A 25,099-nucleotide genomic window follows, 5' to 3' on the forward strand; every position below is an offset into this window, starting at 1 on the left:
GGAAGTACAGCATGGACAGTCATTCTTGATCCGGGGATGCTGGTAGGCATCTGGGGTCACAGCTAGCGGTGACCCCAGATGTTTGGGACCATGGCTGGATTTAAGGGGGACAGCAGGTAAGCAGCGGGATCCCGCGGTGGGTCCTCGCTGGAACATGGTCCAGAGTCCCCAGGCAGGGTGCTCCCTGGGGACTGGCTGCAGCGTGGAGCCAGGTTACGGAAAATACGCTTCCACTACCCCCCTGGAACAGCGGACCGCAGCTGAGCGGTAGCGCTGCAGCGTCCCAGGGGTTAATTGCATGCCAGGTGAGCGCGCCTTCCCTGTACACAGCCGGCACCTCCCCCGCTGCACACAGCCTTTCTGTACTTCCCGATTGGCCCTGTGGCAGCCTCCCCCAGGCCGGCCTCCTCTCTGCTCCTCGGTGGCCATCTTTCCTGAAGCATGGTGAACGCTGCTGGACGCTGCTGATCGGTGGCATCGTGGTCTGGGTCCCCCGGCATATCTCTCCTCCATTGGAACAGGTCTGTGTATGCAGCGCTGTGTCCTACCAGACTCTCTGTCTGTGTAGTTGAGGATCAGCGCTGATAGTGCAGGGATTGATTTCTTTGCATAGTATGTGACTTCTGCTAGCGTCTGCTGCCTGTACTTTCACTTTCTACTGTCAGCCTTTTCACTGTCCCTGCTCTTCTTCTGCTAAAGCCCTTGCGGTGTGGTGATTGCAGGGCGGTTCTCCCACTATACTAACGCGTATCAGTGAGAGGGGTCACATACTTGCCATCATGTCTTAGAGTGATTTTCCTCTCCAGCTTCTGTGTACTACGTGTAAGGTACATAGCTGAGGGGGAGGGTAGCGCGGAGGGGCTATGTCGGCAGTGTTTTTTATTAAAGCGGCCAATTACTGGGCTTGTTTCGCTAAAGTGCTTACATCCCTAGTGGGCCAGCTAGCTCCGCAACCTGCGGTCCCTCAGATGGGATTGTCCCAGCAGTGAATGGTGTCGTCACCCATGCAGGGGTTCCCGAGACAACTGATGGTACCCCACAGTCTCCCTATTTCCCCTCCTCAGGTCTCTCAGGAGCCCGCGTGGGTTAATTCCCTGACAAGTTCTGTGCAGCATTTGTCAGACGTGTTACAAGGGGAGTCTGCGTTGCGGCCTCATAAGCGGCCGGTGGCATCTCTGTCCACTCCTTATGAGGATGACGAGGGGACGACCGATGATGGGGAGATTCTGGATCTTTCGGACCAAGAACCTCTCCGTACTAAAGAGTCGGACGCTAAGTCTAAGGTTTATATACCTGGTCTTATTCGTGCAGTCCGCACAGCTTTAGTTATTGAGGATGATGAACCTCTGGTATCAAAATCCAAATATGTCTTTTTCAAGGATGTTAAGGGTGACGCCACAGTGTTTCCTCTTTCGGGTCAATTGGTGGACCACTTAGAGGAGGCGTGGACCCTGGCAAATGGTATCAGCCTCAAAGACGTTTAGCAGTGGCGTATCCGTTTGCAGACAATTATTTTGCTAAGTGGGAATCCCCGCCACAGGTGGATTTCCATGTGACACGCCTGGTCCGAAGTGCCACGTTGCCCATGCCCTCCATGTCCTCCTTAAAGGATGCTACGGACCGTAAGGTGGAAATCTGCCTAAAGTCCGTTTATTCCCTCGCGGGGGGGGGGGGGGCAGCCAGGCCGGCTATGGCCATTTGTTGGGTAGCCAGATCTATGGAGCGCTGGGCAGATAGTTTAGAGGCGTCTTTCGATTCCGACTGTTCGGCTGAACAGACCGAGTTGATAGGCAATCTTCGGGATACGGCCACTTACATTAATGAAGCGGCTTTAGATATCAGTACCCTGACTTCTCGGATTTCTTCGGCAGCGGTGGCGGCTCGTCGCACCTTATGGTTGCGATCTTGGAAGGCGGACGCTGATTCCAAAAAGGGCTTGGAAGCTTTGCGTTTTAATGGAGAAGTCCTATTTGGTCTGGATCTGGACAAAATTGTAGCCACGCTGGCGGCAGCCAAATCGGCATGTCTCCCGTCTGCTGCAGTTCCTTCCAGTTCAGTTACGTTGTCCTTTCGGCCGTACAGGGCCCAGGGTAGGCCTAAAGCACAGTCCTTTCCCCGACAGGCTGGCCCCAAGAAATCGGCCAAGCCCCGGAAGCAGGCCTGGGGTACCAGACGTCCGGCCCCTAAGTCCGATGACAAACCTGCAGCCTGACGGTCCGGGCCTCCCTTTGGGGGATCCCAAAGTGGGAGGCCGCCTGCTACGGTTCGCCCAGTGTTGGTCGGTAACCACGACAGACAGTTGGGTTCACGAGGTGGTTTCTCACGGGTATGCCCTCTCCTTTCGGCACAGGCTCCCATCCCGATTCTTCACCACGGGTCTTCCATCACACCGGAACAAAGCCATGGAACTGCGGAAGGTTTTGCACACTATGCTCCAGGCTGGAGTTATAGTGTCTGTTCCTTTCTCCCAGAGGGGCCTGGGTTTCTATTCCAATCTGGTTTTGGTGCAGAAACCCAATGGGTAGTACCGTCCGATCCTCAACCTCAAAGCACTCAACAAGTCCTTGCGGGTGCCGAGGTTTTGGATGGAGACCCTACGGTCCATCATTCTGGCGCTGGAACCTGGGGATAACATGGTGTCGTTGGACATACAGGACGCTTACCTTACCGATCACTTCCAGTTCCGGGCGTTACCTTTTGGCCTGGCGACAGCACCACATGTGTTCACCAAGGTTATGGCGGTCATGGCGGCTTCCCTGCAGCTGCAGGGAGTCCGCATGTTGCCGTACCTAGACGACCTTCTGTTGGTAGCAGGATCTCCAGAGCTCCTTCTACACCATTTGGATCTGACGATTGCAGTACTGCAACGGCACGGCTGGTTGATAAACTGGCAAAAGTCCACCCTGATCCCGTCTCAGAGGATTCTGCACCTCAGAGCCTTGTTGGACTCCAGTCAGCAGAGGATCTTTGTGACGGGGGAAAAGATCTCTGCCTTGCAGTTGAGGGTGCGCAGTTGTCTGCAGAGTCGCCGTGTGTCTCTTCACTCGGCAATGAGGTTACTGGGCTCCATGGTGTCCGTATTCGACATGGTGGAATATGCCCAGTTTCACTCCAGACCTCTGCAGCAATTGATCCTGTCCAAATGGAATGGACTGCCTCAGAGTCTCAAATCCCAGATGATGGTGCTCACTCCGGAGGTTCGCCTGTCCCTTGCCTGGTGGTTGCAGACGATCTCAACAAGGGTCGTCCGTTTTGGGTGGCGAACTGGGTCCTATTGACAACGGACGCCAGCCTTCGGGGCTGGGGAGCGGTCACGGGTCCACACTTGTTCCAGGGCAGATGGACTCAGGCGGAAAAGGAGCTTCCAATAAACATCTTGGAACTCCGCGCCGTTGTCAATGCTCTCCAGCAGGCACATCGGGTTCTCCAAGGTCACCCCGTGCAGGTCCAGTTGGACAATGCCACCACCATGGCCTACATAAATCGGCAAAGAGGAACCAGAAGTCGGGCGGCACTCGTAGAGGTGTCCCGCATCCTGGTCTGGGCGGAGCGCAATCTCCCGGGAGTCCTCAACTGGGAGGCCGACTTTCTCAGTCGCCAGGACGTTCATCCGGGGGAATGGTCTCTGCACCAGGACGTCTTTCAACTTCTGGTGGACAGGTGGGGTCTTCCAGAGATCGACCTCATGGCGTCACGGCACAACAACAAGTTGCCGATGTACGGGTCTCGCACAAGAGACGAAAAGGCGTCTCTCGTGGATGCTCTGACCGTCCAGTGGACGTTCCGGTTTGCTTATCTCTTTCCTCCGTTTTCCCTTCTTCCACGGGTAATCCGGAAATTCAAACAGGAAGGAGGGACGCTTCTGTTGATAGCTCCCGCGTGGCCCGGACGGCAATGGTTCTCAGACCTTCAGGGTCTGTCCGTGGACATTCCTCTGCGGTTGCCGCTATGACCGGACCTACTGTCACAGGGTCCTTGTCTTCACCCGGACCTGACTCGGCTATCTTTGATGGCGTGGCTGTTGAGACGGCCATGTTAATGTCCAAGGGGTTTTCCAGCTCTGTAGTACGCACTATGCTGAGAGCTCGGAAACCGTCTTCGGCAAGAATATACCATCGTGTGTGGCATACGTTCTTCCAATGGTGTCGACCGAGAGGTTATGCACCTCGGGAGTTCCGTCTGTCTAGAGTGCTGGCCTTCCTACAGGCGGGACTAGACCATGGGCTTCGCCTTGCTTCTTTGAAGGTGCAGGTATCTGCCCTGTCGGTCTGGTTCCATCGTAGGATTGCTACAATCCCTGATGTGCGCACCTTTATGCAGGGTGTTCTTCGAATTCAGCCGCCATTTGTTCCACCGGTGGCGCCTTGGGATTTAGCTGTGGTCCTGAGGGCTCTCCAGGGACCGCCGTTTGAACCACTTGGCTCAGTGGATCTTAAATGGCTGACAGCTAAAACAATTTTCCTTCTGGCCATCGCTTCGGCCAGACGTGTTTCTGATTTTGGGGCTCTCTCTTGTAGACCCCCTTTCTTGATTTTTCATGGGAACAGGGCGGTGCTGCGCACTTGTCCTGATTTTCTTCCCAAAGTTGGTTCCCGTTTTCATATCAACGAGGAAATCGTTGTGCCGCCTTTTAACTCGCCTGACCTTTCAGTGGGTGAGGCCACTTTGGACGTTGTGCGGGCCTTAAGGATTTCTGTTGACCGCACTTCTTCGTTTAGGAAGTCGGACGACTTGTTTGTCCTCTATGGCTTCCGAAAAAAGGGTTGGCCTGCTTCAAAGCAAACTTTGGCAGGTTGGATCCGTATGGCAATTTCAGAAGCTTATCTTCATGAAGGCCTGCCGGTTCCATCCTCTGTGAGGGCTCATTCCACTAGGTCTGTGGGTCCTTCGTGGGCAGCTCAAAGTGGTGCCTCTGCAGTCCAGATCTGCAAGGCTGCCACGTGGTCCTCTGTCCATACCTTTGTGAGGTAATACGCGTTTGACACCTTTGCCTCTCAGGATGCTTCCTTTCAGCACAGGAGCGTCCCCACCCTTGAAGGATACCGCTTTGGGACATCCCCAAGGTGGTATCCTGTGGAGTAGAAAATATGAGATATGGTAAGAACTTTCCTTTGTTATCTCTATTTCTACGAAGTCCATAGGGTTCCACAGGACTCCCGCCCTGTCGCACCTGTGCTGCAGATGGGCTTTGCTCTGGTCACCGGTTTTTCCGTCTCCCTCTGGTGAGAATGTGATTCTTGTGTGTGTCCAGATCTTTTTTCTCTCTCTTCCTTCTCCTCCTCCGGCCTATGGCTTGGTACGTAACTGAGATGCCTTGGCTCGGGGGCTGGGTATAGGAGGGGGACCCTAGTGCATCCTGGGAGGCTGAAAACTTAACTCTATGGTGCCCGATGCCTGACGTCATCACCTATACCCCAAGGTATCCTGTGGAACCCTATGGACTTCGTAGAAATAGAGATAACAAAGGTAAGTTCTTACCATATCTCATATTTTATATTTATTTTTTGTCTTATTTTTGAAAATATTGCGTTTCAACGCTGTTGCAGGGGCGTGCATAAATTATCCACTGCGATACCATACGCAGACTGAGGCCTCATAGCGTGCACTGAAGTTAGCAATTCCTGAGTGAGGTCTGACCTGCCTTATCTGTGGGTATGGGTCCGATGTTACTCAATTGTACCGATGTTTTCACAGTCTTGCTAACCATTACGAATGTGCGTGTAGGTGAAGTGGGTGTCCTTATGTAGTGGTGCGGCTATGCGATCCGTAGTGAATCAGGCCCTAGGTTTGGAGGAGTTTACCCAATAGCAGAACCAGCAAAGTGAAGAGTTAATTATTCATTTGCACCTGTCTTGGATTAATTGAATCCCATCAAATTTTAGATTTGGATGATATTTCCCCTTTAAGGGGAATGACATGACTATATAAGTGCTTAATGCTTACATGTGGAGCTGCCTGCTTTAATGCAACAAACAAAAAAACCCTCTATATCATTCTGTGGTCTAGCAGTTTATTAATCATGTCAATAAACATCTGAATGATTCATATCAGTTCTCTGCTAAGGAGCCCATTAGCTGTGGGGCTTATTGTGTCATTCTGCAGACAGTAACAACCTCTGTAAATCTTGTCTCTCCTCTTTCCTCATTGTTAGCACCTCTGCAATGATCATCCTTATTCTCTTGACAGATTTTCACTGCCTTACCACCTTTCACGCTGGGAATCTGCGAACGGTCCTGTAGCCAAGATAGCATGTTAAAGTTTCCACAGCTCTACAAATTTACTCAGAATGCAGATGGATTTAACACGAAAGTAAGTCCAATGGAAGTTTATCCAGAGCTTATATTCATGAGACTATTAGTGCCTTTGTTATTAACAGTATTACTATTTTATTAAAGTGTCAACAAATGAATAAAACATTCAGTTAACAGAGAGGTTACTTTTGCTTTTCTATACATGCTAAGAGTAAAACTATTTGATTGTTCTAGTCCTTATGTATTATGGATCTAATGACTGTTTATCTATGTATTGTGGATCTAATGACTGTTTATCTCCATACTGACTTTTGAAATCCTAGCAGCAAACTCTCATATCCGGGCATGATGGTAAACAATAAGGATCCTCCCTTTTACTTTTGCTTATAGCGAATAAGTACAATATAGAAAAACCTTAACAGTTTACCCCATGGGTCACAGAACACAGTCATTTTAAATATGGGGCTGGGATACAGTGGACAACTGTATATTATTTTTATCTTTTATTTATAAAAGAACCACCCACTTAACCTCCTTAAGCTATTCTACTATTTACCACTCCTCTACATAGTCCACACATAACTTTACATATGTTCTCTTTCTACACTACACTCACACATCCCGCTAACCCCAGGCCAATATTGCTGTGTGACTGGATCATACAGTCCAACAAGAACCTCTGCAATCTGGCTGGACTGTCAGTGCCTTTTTCTCTAGAGTGTAAGCTTGCTAACAGGCAGGGGTGTATCTAGGAATCCGAGTGCCCCTTGCAATGTAATGGACTGGCGCCTCCCTTCCCCCATAATTTCAGGCAGTGCCCCCAGTAGTAGTCCCCCCTATGCATTGACCCCAGTAGGTAGTCCCCCCTATACAGTGCCCCCAGTAGTAGTCCCCTCTATGCAGTGCCCCCAGTAGTGGCCACCCCCCATAAAGTGCCCCCAGTAGCGCCACCCCCATAAACTGCCCCCAGTAGTGGCCACCCCCCCATACAGTGACCCCAGTAGTAATCCCTCCTATGCATTGCCCCCAGTAGTAGTGCCCCAGTAGTAGTCCCCCACTATACAGTGCCCCCAGTAGTGGCCACCCCCCATAAAGTGCCCCCAGTAGCGCCACCCCCATAAACTGCCCCCAGTAGTGGCCGCCCTCTTTACAGTGCCCCGTAGCGACAGTCCCCCCCCATGCTGTGCTAGAAAAAAAAAACACAGGAAGAAAAAAAATAATAACCTGATCCCCGTTCCTGCTGATGTCGTCGTCCGCTCCTCCAGGCCCACTCTGCACTATGGGAGAGACGCCATGACGTCTTTCCCATCACCCACTGTGGGGGGAGCTCATGAGTGAGCTCTAGCCGGCTCCCTCCGTGGGTGCAGCTGCCAATGAGAGTCTGTCTGACTCTCATTGGCTGGGTGCTATAACAAACACACAGCCGCCGCTGGTGGCTGTGTGTTTGTTACTGTGTAGGGCAGACCGCTCTCACTGCGGTCAGCCCTACACTTGTGGGGCCTGGGGGAGTACCAGGCATCCTGGTACTAGTCCCGGCCTGATTCCACCCCTTGGCTGCTGGTGGCACTGCCGGAGGTGCCCCCCTTTGGCCAGTGCCCCTGGCGAGTGCCATCCTGGCCAATGGGTAGATATGCCCCTGCTAACAGGGTCCTCTTACCTCTATGTCTGTCTGTTATTTCCCAGTCTTGTTTTACTACTCTTTTGTTCACAATTGTAAAGCGCAGCGGAATATGCTGGTGCTATATAAGTAACTGGTAATATATATAACAATCTCCTAGGGGTAGATTTACTAAAGTGAGAGTTTTTAGAAGTGGAGATGTGGCCCATAGCAACCAATCAGGTTCTAGCTATTATTTTCTAGAAGGTGCTAGTTAAATGTTAAGTGGATTCTGATTGGTTGCTATGGGCAACATCTCCACTTCTAAAATGTCTCACTTTAGTAATTTTACCCCTAGTAAAGTCTGTCCCGTCTCCTAAGCCGGAGAACCACTCTGCCCCAGGAATGGCTAAGTATATACAGCAGGGAGGGATACAGCAGGGGTGGGATGGGGCAGAGCATCAGGCAGAGAGAGGGGCGGGGCAGAGAGAGGGGTGGGGCAGAGCAGCGGATGGAAAGGGTGGGGTGGGACAGCGCCATGCTTGGGCTGGGCAGAGCAGCAGATGGACCGAAGTTACCCTGAATATGCCAGGTCCGTTTACTAGTAAATAAAATAAATAAGGCACCACAAATAGTCCACAGCATAAGACATTGGTGGTGGGGTGCATCCACTGTATGCTTGTACAATTGCATGACAGCTCTCCCAATAAGAGCCCTTCTGTGCATATGATAGCCGCGGGGGTCACGGGAGATTTAATTCTCATATGATGGTAATGCCCCAAGATTTTAGATTTTGGGGAGAATGCTCAAGCAAATATTTGATATTGAATTTCTACTCCCTCCATGGTTCTCCCTTTTATGCCTTCAGTCCCCGGGTTTGGGGCACATTCTGGTAAATTAGCCTGCCTATATTTTTAATGAATCTAAAACATCTATAGCTATATTTCATCTCCACCTCCCCTACGGCATGTCTCAGAATGTAATATGTTTCATAGCTTCTATGGAAAAATTGTGTAACAATTACAGGCACATCCAATGCATTAATTCCATGTCTGAAGCTTTGCTCACGTTTATCTCTCCAAATCCATAATATTCTGTACATTTTTTGTGATGGTGTCAATAGATGGACTTAAGGTGCATACACACTAGACGATATGCTCCCTGAGCGATATCGTCTAGTGTGTCCCCGGCAGGCTGTGCTCAATGTCGTTCATGACATTGAGCACAGCCGCTGAACGATATCATTAGCGATATCGTTCAGCGCCGGGCTCTCTCACCCATTCCCTGACATGCAGCAACCTGACGAGGTCGTCAGGTTGGCCTGCATGTCAGCCCGATGAACAAGGATGACGAACGACCCGCGGGAACGCGCGTCGTCGTCATCGTTCATCTTTTTTGTGTTAAAAATGGACGATAAAGTGGACGACTGAACGATAACGATATCGTTATCGTTCAGTCGTCCACTTTAATCGCCCAGTGTGTACGCACCATTACTGTATTATATATACCATTAACATTGATTTTGATTTCAATAACTTCAACTTCAACTCTATGCTGGTCTTTGTATGTAACATACCTTTTGTTGATAATTGAGTGAGACTTCCCTGCCTATTTGTGTGTTGCACCCATCCCCCTCCCCACCACTTATTCTTTTGTACACATCCCTTAAAATGACTTTATATATGACAAAAACTGGTGTGGAAAATGATACACTGACAAAGCTCTTTCTGTTTGATATTTATTTATTGTTGACGTTTTTTCTTTCTTTTGGCTGTTTATATGTATAGATTGTCTATGCTGTCCTTTTAACATAAACATCTGTAATGAAATATAGAATTGGTCTACATTATATCTAAAATGGACACACATAATGACTACCCTCAGGGCAGTCTAGTGTCAATTGACTGATCATGACAGCACAACTTGAGTTTGACTTCCCGTGTAAGAAATGGAGAAGTTGCCATAGGAACCTATCAGCTTCTAGGTAACATTTAATAAGAACATTCCATCAAATTATAGGTACTGTAGAAGCTGATTGGTTGCCATGGCAACTACTACACTTCTCCAGTCTTTGTAAGGTTTGATACATCTCCTCTTTAGAATACACAACAGCCGAGTTTGGGGTCAATCCAATTAGGTGCGAATTGTGTGGTGCGAGTTGCTATTTTCTCTTCGAATTCGCACAGCGAGTTAATTTTGCAATCCAATTAATAACTCGCACTGAAGCAGTTAGAGTATATTTGCAATTTTCCATTCACACCTTCCTGAGGGTGATAAATGGAAGGGAAAATCTTTATTTTAAGGTTAAAATGTCAGGACATCGTGCTGAGGGCCTGATTCAGACCTGGTCGCAAGCGCTGAGCGCTCGCAACCGGGTCGATTGTGGCCCAGAACGCATGCGCACGACGGAGCCGGCTCCGTCGTGCGCATGCGCGAGACCCGGATAGCGACGGGCAATCCGTCGCTCCGGGTCTCGCACCAAAGCGGGTGTGCTGTCGATGTTGAGTGACAGCACACACCCTTTGGTGGGCGGGCTAGGGGGGTGGCTGCCCAGACGGAGGCGTTCCCATGAGAACGCCTACCATCTGGGGGCGGCCCCACTGACATCACAAGTGATGTCAGTGGGAGAGCTTTCGGCTCTGTTAGAGCCGAAAGCTCTCTGGGGCTTGCGGCCACAAGACCCTACCACAAGGGTCTCGTTGCAAGCCCGATGGTCGCGATGGTCTTGCCCATCGAGACCATCATCTTGGCCACTCGCATTAGCTGTGGGTTGCCATGCGAGCGGCCAGGAGGCCGCTCCATTAAAAAAAAAAGACGCCCTGATTCAGACCGAGCGCTCTGTCAGAGCGCCCGGCTCTGAATCAGGGCCTGAATCCCTTGGACCCCTAATGACTAATTAGGAAATTGGAAGATTCTTATTAGCTGAATTAGTCCAATAATTACATGTAATTTTTGGCCCCAAATTAACCCTAAATCAACTTTTCGTTCATTTAGTCAATCCAAATTTAATGACAGTATTTTTTTTATTGAAATTTTTTTAGAATCATATTTTCCAGTTTTTTAAAGTGCCCTTAAAGTACCCCAAAGTCACTTTTTTTTTCCTACTTATTTTTTTGCATTTTTTGTTTCATTCGTTTGAGATTAAATGGAAAAAGTTTGCTTTTTATATTTTTGGAGGATTTTTTTGTTTCTAATAAAAAAAAAAGCACAAATCAGCCATTTGACACCATTTAAAAACCTCAGTACTTTCCTTATGCCCACAAACAACCTTCTATACAGGCCTGCTAATGAAATTATCAATTTTGGGGGGGGTCCAGGATGGTCTCCCCACTTTTTCATGCACTTCTCCCACATAGCATTTGGCAGTCAATTCGCAAACCTCTGCTGCTATTACCGCAATTAGGTTTAATTGGATTGCAGAATCGTGCGAAGCCTGCGAGTTTCATGGAACAAACGCGCTACTTGCAATTTGCACATTATTGGATTGTTTTCAAAATAACTGATTTTATACTGCACCTCTCAATGCTGCTGTATTACAGATTATGGTACTGATGCAGAGTACATCTTCTGTACATAACTAAAAAGAAACATGCATAGAAAAATGCATATATTTGCCCATATGCAGATTTGTACGCATCTGGAGATGCATCCACACCTGCGTTTGCAGCACATACGTCAGTCATTACCATCAGTGAGTGCTTGCACCTACCCTATACTACTGTAGGTGACAGGTGTATTGCCTCACTGTCCTCTTCCTATGTTAGAACGCCCCATCACACCACTGTTCCACCTCTCCAGTCGCCAGTGTAGATGCATCGGACTCGGCATAATATAGATTGTAAGCTTGCGAGCAGGGCCTTCCTACCTATATATCTGTCTGTTATTACTCAGTTTTGTTCTATTAATGTTTCAAATTGTAAAGCGCAACGGAATATGCTGCGCTGTATAAGAAACTTAATAAATAATAAAATAAATAATCCGAACTCGCATGTGCCCAAGTTTGGTGCATGCATAGTGGGAATTCACGCAATATACACTACGCAAATGGGAAAATTATCCCCTCTGTATTAGCCCCAATGAGTGCCAGCACTTTGCAAGAGAATCCATAATGATTGTATTAGATTGTTATTGGTTTTTTTTGTTGCTGACACACACCAAGTATTATGCAGGCAAATAGATTTAATAAAAATATATCTGCCTAAAAAAATTAGACACTGGAAAATCTAGTTATTGGGGTAAATTTACTAAAGTGAGAGTTTTTAGAAGTGAGTTTTAGAAGAGATGTTACCCATAGCAACCATTCAGATTCTATCTATTCTCTTCTAAAAGGTGCTAGTTAAATGTTAAGTAGAATCTGATTGGTTGCTATGGGTAACATCTCTTCTAAAACTCACTTCTAAAAACTCTCACTTCAATAAATTTACCCCATTGTCTTTCTCCGGAAACAAGAGAATCCACTGATTCTTTAATGTAACAGCAGGGCATTTGTTAAGACTTGGTCGGTTCTGGAAGTTTAGTGATGTCACTGTTTTGTCTCGTTTCAGGTGTTTTGGGGTCACTGCATCAATGCCTTGGTCCACTCTCTCATCCTCATCTGGTTCCCAATGAAAATGATGGAGCACGGTAACTACTTTACCATTTCAGTCACCGAGATGCAGTACTGATTTCTTGCCAATGTAGTTGTAGGTTTTATTAGCAGAAATAACGAACAGAAACCAGGGTTACGGGAGGTTGAAGACAATGCCTGTGATTGACAGGCCATGAACTCATTTTTTCTTTTTATTACCAATTAAGGCACTTTTTTTTTTTTTTTTTTTTCAGTTCCATGACTCATCAATCACTCACCGGCTTTAGTTTAACTTTTTTGCACTTTGTTGACTTCTTCCACTTTCTCAACTTTTAACTGCCAGAAAACTTTCCCCCATCCTATTATTGAGGACACTCCTCCCCTGGGAAGAAGAATGGAATCCATGTTATTATGACATTGTAAAACACTGCATTATGCATTGAGCCTATCCTATAAAACTCAAAAGCTGCCCTAAACCAAGTGGAAAAGTGCTAGGAAAGACTAACAATACTTTAGTTGCAGTCTGTATAAACTAAGGGCATTGTGAATGGAAGTTTTTTTTTTTTTTTATATTCTTGTGTTTACTGCAAATTTTTAATTGCAATTTTGGGAGGGTCATTGTTTTATTGACTTCCTTTTTTTTTTCATAACGTCACATATTTGTCCTCATTGTCCACACACAGATGTACCCCACCATTTCTTTTAGACGTACGTCTGTACAGACATTTTGCACAACTTTTTGGGGGATTAATTGTAGGCATGTACGTGTCATTACAAACCAAATTTGCCTTACACAAATGTCCTATTAATTCATTACAAATCTTCCCTTTTTCTTCTAAAGTACTGCTTGTTGGAGCCTCATTTAAGTTTCAAATTAATCAACAGAGTAAGGTGACCGCCTTCATTACATTACCACATGCACCTGACTCTGGAGCAGAGTAGCAGAAAAAGGGGCATTCTCCCCCACTTTCCTACTCAAGAGACAAAGAGAGTCCTCAAAACGGGACTGTCCCACCTACATCAGGACAGTTGTGAGAGATGAAACAATGTATGGTTCATCATGAAGCAATGTACAGATGTGTCCTCTCTCGTCTTTGCTGCAGTTACGCCAAACAGCCCCTCTCGACACGTCTGGTCCCTCCTAGCGCAGGGTGTCTTTTTGCACACAGATATACAAGTGTCACATATCAAATTAATCAGCACAGGCTCCTGGTGCTTCCTAGTCGCATCACATTGCGACTTACACATTTTCGTCTGAATAAGGACGCAAAAAGACGCCCGGCTATAGCAGAGTTGTATGGGGACCTTGCAGTTTACTCTCGCCAGGCATTTCATGCTGCTTGGTTTACTAAGGCTAGATGAGCAAGAACATCTTGGTGGTTCTTTAATCTATCGATAATTATAAGACCAGGGCCACTGAGACATACTTGGGCGTCTAGGAGATACAGACGGCTCATGGCCAAATCCATGTCTCCTCTGAAAAATCTTTGAAAAACACTATGGGCTATATTCAGAGGTGGACGCTGTTGTGCCATCGGATACAAATGGACGATGATTTCAGTCTGCACATGCGTCCCAAGATTATTCATTTATCTCAACGAGTACTAACTGAAGTACAAAACAGTGGCCCTGATTCAGAGCCGGACGCTCTGACCAGAGCGCTCGCACTGAATCAGGGCCCACCTCCATTAAAATGGAGCGTCCTCCTGGACGCTCGTATAGCTGTGGGTCACCACCCACAGCATATACGAGCGTCCAACAAGATGGTCGCGATGGTCTTGACCATCGCGACCATCGGACTTGCGAGTGAAACCCTGTGGTCGGGTTTCTCAACCGCAAGGCCAGGAGTGATTTTGGCTCTATCAAAGCCAAAATCACTCCCACTGACATCACTAGTGATGTCAGTGGGGCCGGCTTCAGACGGTAGGCGTTCCCATAGGGACGCCTCCGTCTGGCAGGCACACCCCGGCACGCCCACCAAAGGGGGCGTGCTGTCAATCAACATCGACAGCACGCCCCCTTTGGTGCGATACCCGGAGCGATGGAAAGTCCTTCGCTCGCCGGGTCTCGCGCATGCGCACGACGGAGCTCCCTCCGTCTTGCGAATGCGCAGTGGGGACCATCGACCCACTTGCGAGCGTACTGCCGCTCGCGAGTGGGTCTGAATGACCCCCAGTGTTTTAAGCAAAAGCCTTTCATTTTCTCCATCCAAAACTTCGATAGTTTCCAATGGGAAATGAACTTACAGTTGTTTGGAAGAAAATTGTTATTAACCAAATTTTATGCCAATAACCGTACTAATTCTAAAGTGTGTGGGGGTTATTGACAAGCGGAGGTTACAGCAAAATATCCTATAAATACCGAATGTTGGACAACTGAAGACCTGGAGATGTTGGAGATTCTTGATGAACTCTCAGTGGAAAATAATGATATCCCTCCACATCTACCTAAGAAGAGACATATATGTAAAAATAGATCTACATTCTTTCCCCTTGACAAAATCAGTTTGGAAACTAAGGTCTTCCCGAAATTGGTATCACGAGAATTTGACCAAATTTACAGGAAGAGACAAAAATACGGAATTCCAAACAACTTATTACTTGCAGAGAGGAGAGCAATAAAAGAGATCAATAAATGGGATGATATTATAATCAAACCCTCTGATAAGGGGGGCAACATAGTGCTTTGGCCATTGGATATGTACAGTGCATCTGGAAAGCATTCACAACGCTTCACTTTTTCCACATTTTGTTATGTTACAGCCTTATTAGAAAATGGAATAAATTCATTTTTGTCCTCAAAATTCTATACACAGTACCCCATAATGACAACGTGTAAAAAGTTTTTTTTGAGATTTTTGCAAATTTAATAAAAAACAAAACTAAGAAATCACATGTACATAAGTATTCACAACCTATGCTCAATACTTTGTTGATGCACTTTTGGCAGCAATTACAGCCTCAAGTCTTTTTGAATATGATGCCACAAGCTTGGCACACCTATCTTTGGGCAGTTTCGCCCATTCCTCTTTGCAGCACCTCTCAAGCTCCATCAGGTTGGATGGGAAGCGTCGGTGCACAGCCATTTTCAGATCTCTCCAGAGATGTTCAATTGGATTCAAGTCTGGGCTCTGGCTGGGCCACGCAAAGACATTCACAGAGTTAACCTGAAGCCACTCCTTTGATATCTTGGCTGTATGCTTAGGGTTGTTGTCCTGCTGAAAGATGAACCATCGCCCCAGTCTGAGGTCAAGAGTGCTCTGGAGCAGGTTTTCATCCAGGATGTCTCTGTACATTGCTGCATTCATCTTTCCCTCTATCCTGACTAGTCTTCCAGTTCCTGCCGCTGAAAAACATCCCCACAGCATGATGCTGCCACCACCATGCTTCACTGTAGGGATGGTATTGGCCTGGTGATGAGCGGTACCTGGTTTGTGCCAAACATAATGCCTGGCATTCATGCCAAAGAGTTCAGTCTTTCTCTCATCAGACCAGAGAGTCCTTCAGGTGCATTTTGGCAAACTCCAGGTGGGCTGCCATGTCCTTTTTTACTAAGGAGTGGCTTTTGTCTGGCCACTCTTATATACAGGCCTGATTAGTGGATTGCTGCAGAGATGGTTGTCCTTCTGGAAGGTTCTCCTCTCTCCACAGAGGAATGCTGTGGCTCTGACAGAGTGACCATCGGGTTCTTGGTCACCTCCCTGACTAGGGTCCTTTTCCCCCGATCGCTCAGTTTAGACGGCCGGCCAACTCTAGGAAGAGTCCTGGTGGTTCAGAACTTTTTCCATTTACGGATGATGGAGGCCACTGTGCTCATTGGGACCTTCAAAGCAGCAGATATTTTTCTGTACCCTTCCCCAGAATTGTGCCTCAAGACAGTCCTGTCTCGGAGGTCTACAGACAATTCCTTGGACTTCATGCTTGGTTTGTGCTCTGACATGCACTGTCAAGTGTGAGACCTTATATAGACAGGTGTGTGCCTTTCAAAATCATGTCCAATCAATTAAATTTACCACAGGTGGACTCCAATTAAGCTGTGGGAACATCTCAAGGTTGATCAGTGGAAACAGGATGCACCTGAGGTCAATTTTGAGCTTCATGGCAAAGGCCGTGAATACTTATGTACATGTGATCTCTTAGTGGTTTTTTTAAATTAAAGTTGCAAAAATCTCAAAAAAACTTTTTACACGTTGTCATTATGGGGTATTGTGTGTATAATTTTGAGGACAAAAATTAATTTATTCCATTTTGGAATAAGGCTGTAACATAACAAAATGTGGAAAAAGTGAAGCGTTGTGAATACTTTCCGGATGCACCGTATATCAAGGAGACCTTAAAACAACTGAACACTACAGAATGCTATCAGAGGTAGTTATTCAATCCCACTGATAATTATATGGAACTATATTCAAGGATCATCAACCAGGCACTCCCCCTGGTACTATAATGAAACAGGAACACTCATTTCTATAATTACTAACCCCAAGAACGCTACATTCTACCTTCTCCCCAAAATTCACAAGAATATGAGGGAGCCGCCAGGAAAACCAATTGTTTCCAGGATAGGCGGACTCTCAGAGAAAGCGAGTGTCTTTGTTGATGGCTCATGCTGCAGAGGGGGGCATTTGTCTTCGTCAACAGCTGGCCTGAGACCCTCGGACAAGCCCAGGCTCCAGGTATTAGTACCCTCCCCCTCTCTCGGCATCCTTCTGTATGACATACAACTGAACGTAAAAATACCTCTTGCCCTTAATTATTACTGTAAGATAAACTGTGATTCCATACAGTATGATGGTATAAGCACAGCACACAGTACACGTTAAGCCAACTAACCCTTACAAAATGGTCTGTATACAGTGTAATAATAATATGTATACAGATGTTACTTTATGTGTCTTAAGGTGCCTATCCACTAGACGATTAAAATGAGCGATTGAATGATAACGATATAGATATCGTTCGATCGTTCAATAATCGTTTAAACATCGTTTGAAAATGTGGTCTTTTAGACATCGTCTAGACATCTATCATCGTGCAAACATGCTGGTTAACCTGACGACATCAGAGCCGGACGCTATTTGCTCTCGCTCGTTCAGAAAAAGGGGCCGGCTATTTAAATTGAGCGCTCGCTCTTTGCGGTCTGTTGACGCCTCTATGTCTGAGCGAGCGAACGAAACATGCGCTCGCTATTTTGTAAAGACGCCCCCTGGCCGCTCGCATCCTACGTCATCTCCGCTATTTATTTGATTAATCGAGTACATCGAAAGGCGTCTGAACTGCTCGCAGTGCTTGTGGTAGGATTTTCCTACCGCAATCATGCGAACAGTTCAGGCTAAGAAACAACCAAGTGACGTGGTCGATGACGCTGCTTTGTTAATTATGCACACCCTTAAAACGCCCGTTTTGACCGTTTGCCACGCCTGCGTTCGGATCACCACTCCCCGTTTTCAAGCACCTTCCCCTGTTACCACCCACAAACGCCTCATCCTGTCACTCAAATTAGCAGGCACTCGCAATTTTGCGAGCGCTTGATTTCCGACCGCAATGACTGGTTGGCGCATGCGCATTACGACCCATACGCATGCGCAGTTTTGCGAACATCGCTCGGAGCGAACGAGCGGCCGCTTACGAGCGGCTCTGAATCAGGGGCTAAATCCGAATTCTGATTTTTGTTGTTGTTATTGTTTCGCAGTTTTATCGTGCAGGACACAATTATTGATTACAGGAGCTAAAATGGGGTTAGAGGAGGGGGGAGGGTTATAATACTTACAGAGATCTTTCGGGATTCTGATTGTCAGGATGCCGTTGTTGTGCTGTAGATGATCTAGAATAGAAGGAAATAGTTTTGTTTTTCTCCTCTGAAGAAATCACTACGATGAAGAAACGCGTTAAGGGCTTGCATTATTACATTGTATATCAGGATTACAGAGTGTCTCTCCACAATATCTTACATCGGATCCATGGCAAGGGAACCTGTACATGGCTCACGCTCGGCCACAGTGTATACTATCGCAGCTTCGGGCCATGCACTTTCACCACTGTGCTACAGTAGGTCATCTGCAGCCAGGGCCATCTCTTCCATTGGGCTTGTTGGGCAGTTGCCCAAGGGCCCGAAGCTTGTAGGGGCCCACCAACCCACCCCCATGCAGTCGTGGCCAGTTGGTAAATCTGTGATATTTTTATAAGCCGGACGCCGGTGCACTGAATTCCGATCTAACCTCCCCCAACCCCCATCCGTCCCCCCGGTGATGACTACTCACCTCAGTCCCAGTTTCACTTCATCTGCCGGCTTCAGACCAGCCAGAGTCTCTCTGCATGTGTGGGAGGTCTGATGGGCATGCAGGAGGGTTTAATTTTATTGACCATTTAAAAAAATTTCCCGTGAACGGGTGGGTAGGGGCCCCAGTGCATTGCTTTGCCCAGGGCCCACATTGCTGTCAAGACAGCCCTGTCTGCAGCGCATGGAAGTCTGCAGCTCCCGTCTTTAACAGCAGCTGAAACTTGCTGCCCAAGTGACTGGTGACTTTATCTCTGTGAACGTGCATGTGAGTCTATTTCAGATTTATTGCATTTGTTGGTTTGACAAATTATATAGCTGCTATATATGTGTCCTTATACACTACTGCTGAAGCCGTAGCAAATAGCCTTTCTGACCGGGAGATATTTAATTGTTTATGTTCCCATTATTTCTGCTCGCACCCTCCTGAGGTGGCGAGCAGAAATCTGTGAAAAGTCTGGCTTTTGGGCGCCCATTACTTTGCACGAGTTTCGCCGCTGTACGCATCTAAACCCGGTGCTTTCGGGCGCGACACTTGCAATAATTAATGGACGTTCTGTGCTCTCGCTCCCCATTTGCAAAACAATTGAATATCGCCCATCGGGTGCTGATTACTCATGGGCGCGAGAAAACATTTGAATTTCCCCCAGTATGTTCAGGAAAGTTAATGGTGAATCCAGCTATGAGCTTATTGCTATAAGTGTTTTTAGGTATTTGTTGAAAACTATATCTGCATGTTATATCAAGGTGTGATTGGGACAGGGCTGTGTTTCATGGTACCCTGCAGAGATTAGATTAATCTGTTAGCTTTTAGTCCCACAAATAAATGGATGATGTGCAATAAGGGTGGCTGTGATAGCCATGAGATAACAAGCTTACAGGCTGATAACGCTGACATCGATTTACACCGCTCACTATCAGCACAGTGACTTTCTCAGTGTTTATCACCGGGGTATGAACTCTCTTGTGTCAATGCAAATCCGCTGACAAATTCTTTATCCTTTGCTTATCCCTTCTTTACAACTTGTGATACTGATTTATGCATTTTGGAACACGTCCTTCACTGTACTAAGAATACAATGTGAGACGAAGAATTTTGTCTCTTAGAAGAGCAATACAAGCAATGTGGGAAATTGTTTTAGAGGCTTGCACCTTGGAACACTGCGAGTGCAATAAATCAAACCTGCTTAATCAGCATGTTGTTATGTACACAAGATGGATGCCTAATTTCAGTGTCATAAATCACTTCTGATTTGCAGCATATGACAGTGCAGAGATGACAAGGGAACCATAACAGGGAAATAACCGATCTTCTTGCCACATCTCTGTCATTCATTAGTTTTGGAATGAGTTATTAAATATAGCAAACAGAGACGGCTCTCCTAGCCAGAAGGGAAAAAAAAATGTAAAAAAAAAACATAGTGGCTTCAGAATTTAAACAGCAAACAAAAGGTATTTATCAGTGTTTCAAGGTGTACGGGTGAAGGTTACTTTAGAGCATTTTCAAAATGTTTCAGTTGAAAATGTCAGAAAAGTTTTGGAGGTTTTATTTTATTTGTAGTTTTTGGATTGGCAGCTAATGTACCCTGATGGCAGTTCATCCTGTACCAGTTAGCGGTGCTGGGTGGGGCATGACGATATCACTTCTGTACCATACTTACCAACTTTCCCTGATTGTCAGGGAGAGTCCCTGAAATAGTAGCAATCTCCCTGACTTCCTGAAGAGTCTACCAATCTCCCTGATTGCACATTACCCCCATTATGAAGCTGTTATATTAAAAAACAAAAACAGAGATATATATAAATGGGATCATTAGTATAATTTCCCTGCACTGGTTATTAGACACAGTGATCACTATGACTACATGCATTTTTCAGTATCAGTGTTTTTATCAACAAGTAGATCTTACTAACAGCTTAGGGGCTCGTTTACATTTGGATGTAAGTCAGTTTTATGACACGCCTCTCAGATGTAACAGTACATGCCCACTGTACCAACACGCTCATAGGTGTTGCTTTCACAATCTCCCTTCAAAAGTAGGTAAGTATGTTCTGTACCCATCAGGTGCCTTCTTAAGAAACTGTATGCAATGTCATTTTGGAGGGATGGTAAAGTCTTACCTTTGGTCCCAGAGAGTCCTAAGCCTGAGCACCTAGTAGCAGCACTCACCCTTAGCGCCCCTAATTCTAATTAAAGCGTTAACGGAAGATGATGAACAATGATGACACTGAGGGGCAGCATGCAATAGAACGAGATGGGAAGGGAATATGGGAAACTCACAACAAATTAACTCATTAATTTTTGAACTGTGGAAGGGCCAGACCTGCAGTAAGCTAGGCCTGATGCCAGCTGCCTCTATAATAATAATATTGGGCTGGGCTAAGATAGTCTCTTTCCCAAATATCACCAAAAATGATAATGAACTTCTAATGAGATCTATTAATTATATTTATTATTGCAAAACTTATTCATGGACTTCAATCCCTATTTTTGTAATGTCATTTCAGACATTCGTATGTACAGAACATAGTAAGGTGACATCCCTGTAGTGTGGATTTAATAATAATAATATTAAAAATAAATCTTATATGATAATAACAGTTTGGAGTTCTTAGTGTAATATATTGTTTTTCTTCCAATGTCATGAGAAATGATATTTTAATTTTGGTGGTTGGTCATCGATGGACGCTTGTGCAGCAGGAGGTGTCTGAAGACAAAAGACGCCACAGATCCAGGTCACCTTCGCAATGGTCGCAGTCATCTGAGTAAGCCCAAACTTAAGTGGCCAGTCTGAGTAAGCCCAAGCTTCAATGGCCAGTCTGAGTAAGCCCAAGCTTCAATGGCCAGTCTGATTAAGCCCAAACTTAAGTGACCAGTCTGAGTAAGCCCAAACTTAGATGGCCAGTCTGAGTAAGCCCAAACTTAGGTGGCCAGTCTGAGTAAGCCCAAATTTAGGTGGCCAGTCTGAGTAAGCCCAAGCTTCAATGGCCAGTCTGAGTAAGCCCAAGCTTAACTGACCAGTCTGATTAAGCCCAAACTTAAGTGACCAGTCTGAGTAAGCCCAAACTTAGATGGCCAGTCTGAGTAAGCCCAAACTTAGGTGGCCAGTCTGAGTAAGCCCAAGCTTAGGTGGCCAGTCTGAGTAAGCCCAAACTTAGATGGCCAGTCTGAGTAAGCCCAAACTTAGGTGGCCAGTCTGAGTAAGCCCAAACTTAGATGGCCAGTCTGAGTAAGCCCAAGCTTAGGTGGCCAGTCTGAGTAAGCCTTGGGAATAGAGTAAGATAGAGCCAGTAACTGTGCACTTCGACAAACCATGTTGCAATGCAAAGGGTGCAAATACATTTAGTTTATTTGCATGTTTGGTAAACACTGACTGCTTTTACATGTAGCCCACAAATGCTATTTTTACACTGCAATTTAAATGTCAATTTGGACACACCTCTCCCAGATCTAAATCTCTCTGCACATTTAACATCTGCCCCACCTGCAGCGCAGCATGGTGTAGCCAAGATGCACAGTTACTGGCTCTGGCTTACTTTATTCCCAACCCTGAATAAGGCCCTTGATTCTCAGTTGCACAAAAGATCATCTGCAGCCGTATCGCACGATTTTTAGCAAACTGCACATGTGTCTGAGCAAGGGCAACTCCCTAACCCCCCCCCCCCCATGGCTAACATTAAGGACACCCCCAGACTTGCCTTCGTTCGGGCTGGCGTCCTTGGCATTCCAGCATCGGGATTAAGATAGGCGTCAGTATTTAGACGCCTATCTTAAATCCATTGCCGGGATTCCGATGTCAGGATTGAGACCGTCTCATAACACAATCCCATTAGGAGGTATGCGCAAAATATCTTAAATGTACACATTTTTTGCTGCACATGTGCAGTTTGAAAATGCAAAACACTGGCTGTAGTCAAATTGTAAATAACACCAATATGTCCATATATGAGAGGGTAGATGTAGAAGTGTAAACTGCAACAAATAAAATAAACTATACTTTGCAAACGTGTCCTGCAAATACTTATCCTGCTCTCTGTGTGATTAATCTTCTCTGGCTTCTCAAGTAGGCTCAAAAAGCCTTCACAACAACATACAATTCACTTAATTGCATCGCAACCTTATATGTTTCTGTTTACTAATGTAAAGATAAGAAAACTATCTCTTGAAATTACAGAACAGCCTAGTTCATTAAATCTCGGGGCGTACAACAAAAGCTTGCAGAATAGTCCTTTTTCAGCAATGTAATTATGTACACAAAGAGTCTAAGCCTCTTCAATTCCTGCTTCCAGCCAGCTCAGTAGTATTAAATTTCGCTCGTTTCTGGAGGGCTCTGCTGAATATTGGAAGAAAGTTTCACATTTTGATTCCACGTCACCTGGATATATGATATCCCTGAAAGACGAGCAGATGATACTGGGAGCCACTTGGTAGTAACACATGAAGGAATTTACATTACATCTCCTTACTCTTTTTTGAGAATATATATTTAGGACAGACAATGCAGAAGAGTTTATTGGGGGGATATTTTCAAGTTTTATTTCTACGGATTTCACATACATGAGCTTCTATGTAACCTCACTATAGTCCTAAGTGTCAATATCAATGATTTTCTGCTGCCACATCTTGCAGATCTAGAAAAACTGTAATCGCTGCATTGTATCAATACATGTTCCCCATCTATGGATAAAATATCAGCGACAGCTGCCTCTGCCATACTGGCTGTGATCAGAAAGACTTACCTGACCACTTTGATGAGTCAGCCTTGGGACATATGTGTGTTTGCGTGTATGAAATAAAACTGAAAGCCTTACATCTGTCTTTAATTAAAATAAATAATAAAATAAAACAGTAGAAAAAAGCTTAAATATATATACGGAATCAGTATGATTTACCGCCGGCCGCACCACTTTCTAAGTGCCTAAACCTAACCCCCCTTTCTCCGCAGCCTAACCCTAAGTCTCCCAGGGGGGGTGCCTGACCCTAACCTCCCCCCGGGGGTGCCTAACCCTAACCCCACCTTCCCCTAGCCTAACCCTAACCTCCCAGGGGGGGTGCCTAACCCTAAGTCCCCCCCGTGCGCCCCTACCCTAACAATGCCTTCCCCGCGGCTGTCCACGCCCGGCTTACCGTCGATCGGTAAGCCGGGTGTCAGGCTCCCAGCGAAGGTCTAATGACAGGCGTCGAGATGTCGACACCTGTCATTAGACACTTGCCGGGATTAGACATCCTGACTGCATACCATATATACAGGTTGAGTCTCCTATATCCAAAATGCTTGGGACCAGGGGTATTTTGGATATCGGAACATTCCATATTTTGGAATATTTGCATACCTTAATTAAATATATTGGGAATGGGACGGAAATCTAATCACAGAATGCATTTGTTTTATATACACTTTATAAACAGCCTGCAGGTCTTTTTATACAATATTTTTAATAATTTCGCACCTAAAACAAAGTATGTGTATATTGAACCATCAAAAGCAAAGGTTTCCCTATCTCGGTCATGCTACAAAAGATTCCGTATTTCTGAATATTTGGATATGGGAGACTCAACCTGTGTATGTATGTGTGTATGTGTATATATAATATATATATATATATATATTTTTTTTTTTTTCTTACAAAATATATTTTAAAACTATTTTCCAGTGGGCAAAAGTGCTTTATTCAAACCATAAAGGAACGTTTTTTATTTCCCTGTACTACCACAAATAAGTAAACTTCCATAAGGAGAAACCATCATCCATGAATTGTACTGTCAAGGGTTTCCTCTGGTGATAGTAGTATTAAGTTAATCATTTGGTGGATGGAAATAAATAAAAAATAAAAATCCTCTATATCTGGCAAAATTAGATATATTTGGCAGTGATCAGGTTTTCTCTATTTGCTAAACAAGTCCCATTATTTTCTGAATAACGTAGACAGGGCTATAATGGTAAGTGATGGATTTGGGTTTAATATAGGGGGCAGTCACTCAGCAGAGGCATCTATCATTAAGGGGAAAGACTCGGGTGCATTTGGACCAAAAATTACTTGAGGGATGTCCACAATACAATGTTACTCTAATGTGCAACATAAAGACCAGGCCGATCCAAATCCATATTTTTGCTCTGGACTCAGATGGTCCAAAAATCGCAGGAGATTTTAACTAGAGAAAGTGGGGTGAACCATCATCGCTTTCAAAGCTCATCTGTGCATGAATAAAATGGAGCAACAGAAAATACATCCAATTCTCATGTATAAGACAACATCCTAAGGGGATATACAGAAGGCGAGTATTGTAGCCAGGCTGATAAGATCAGGAAGTAATACAGACAGTGTTCCAGTACAGGAAGAGAGTTTTGCAGTGATCGCAGATATTAGCATAAGTCTCTGACCTGCCACCTGCATCAACCTGAGAAC

At 45.7% G+C, this 25,099-nt stretch overlaps 1 protein-coding gene across 2 annotated transcripts in view; it reads left to right on the plus strand.

Annotated features, from left to right (window-relative positions):
• Window positions 1-25,099, plus strand: part of ATP8A2 (ATPase phospholipid transporting 8A2) — a 758,530-nt gene that overhangs the window by 524,081 nt on the left and 209,350 nt on the right. For both annotated transcript variants that reach the window (XM_088460283.1, XM_088460284.1), the window contains 2 exons: window positions 6,187-6,309; window positions 12,393-12,471. In XM_088460283.1, the coding sequence (XP_088316409.1) occupies window positions 6,187-6,309; window positions 12,393-12,471 (202 nt within the window). The remainder of the gene's footprint in view (window positions 1-6,186; window positions 6,310-12,392; window positions 12,472-25,099) is intronic.

The sequence above is a fragment of the Taudactylus pleione genome, unplaced genomic scaffold (assembly GCF_031769625.1).
Source record: "Taudactylus pleione unplaced genomic scaffold, aTauple2 ptg000043l, whole genome shotgun sequence".
Lineage (NCBI taxonomy): Eukaryota > Metazoa > Chordata > Amphibia > Anura > Myobatrachidae > Taudactylus > Taudactylus pleione.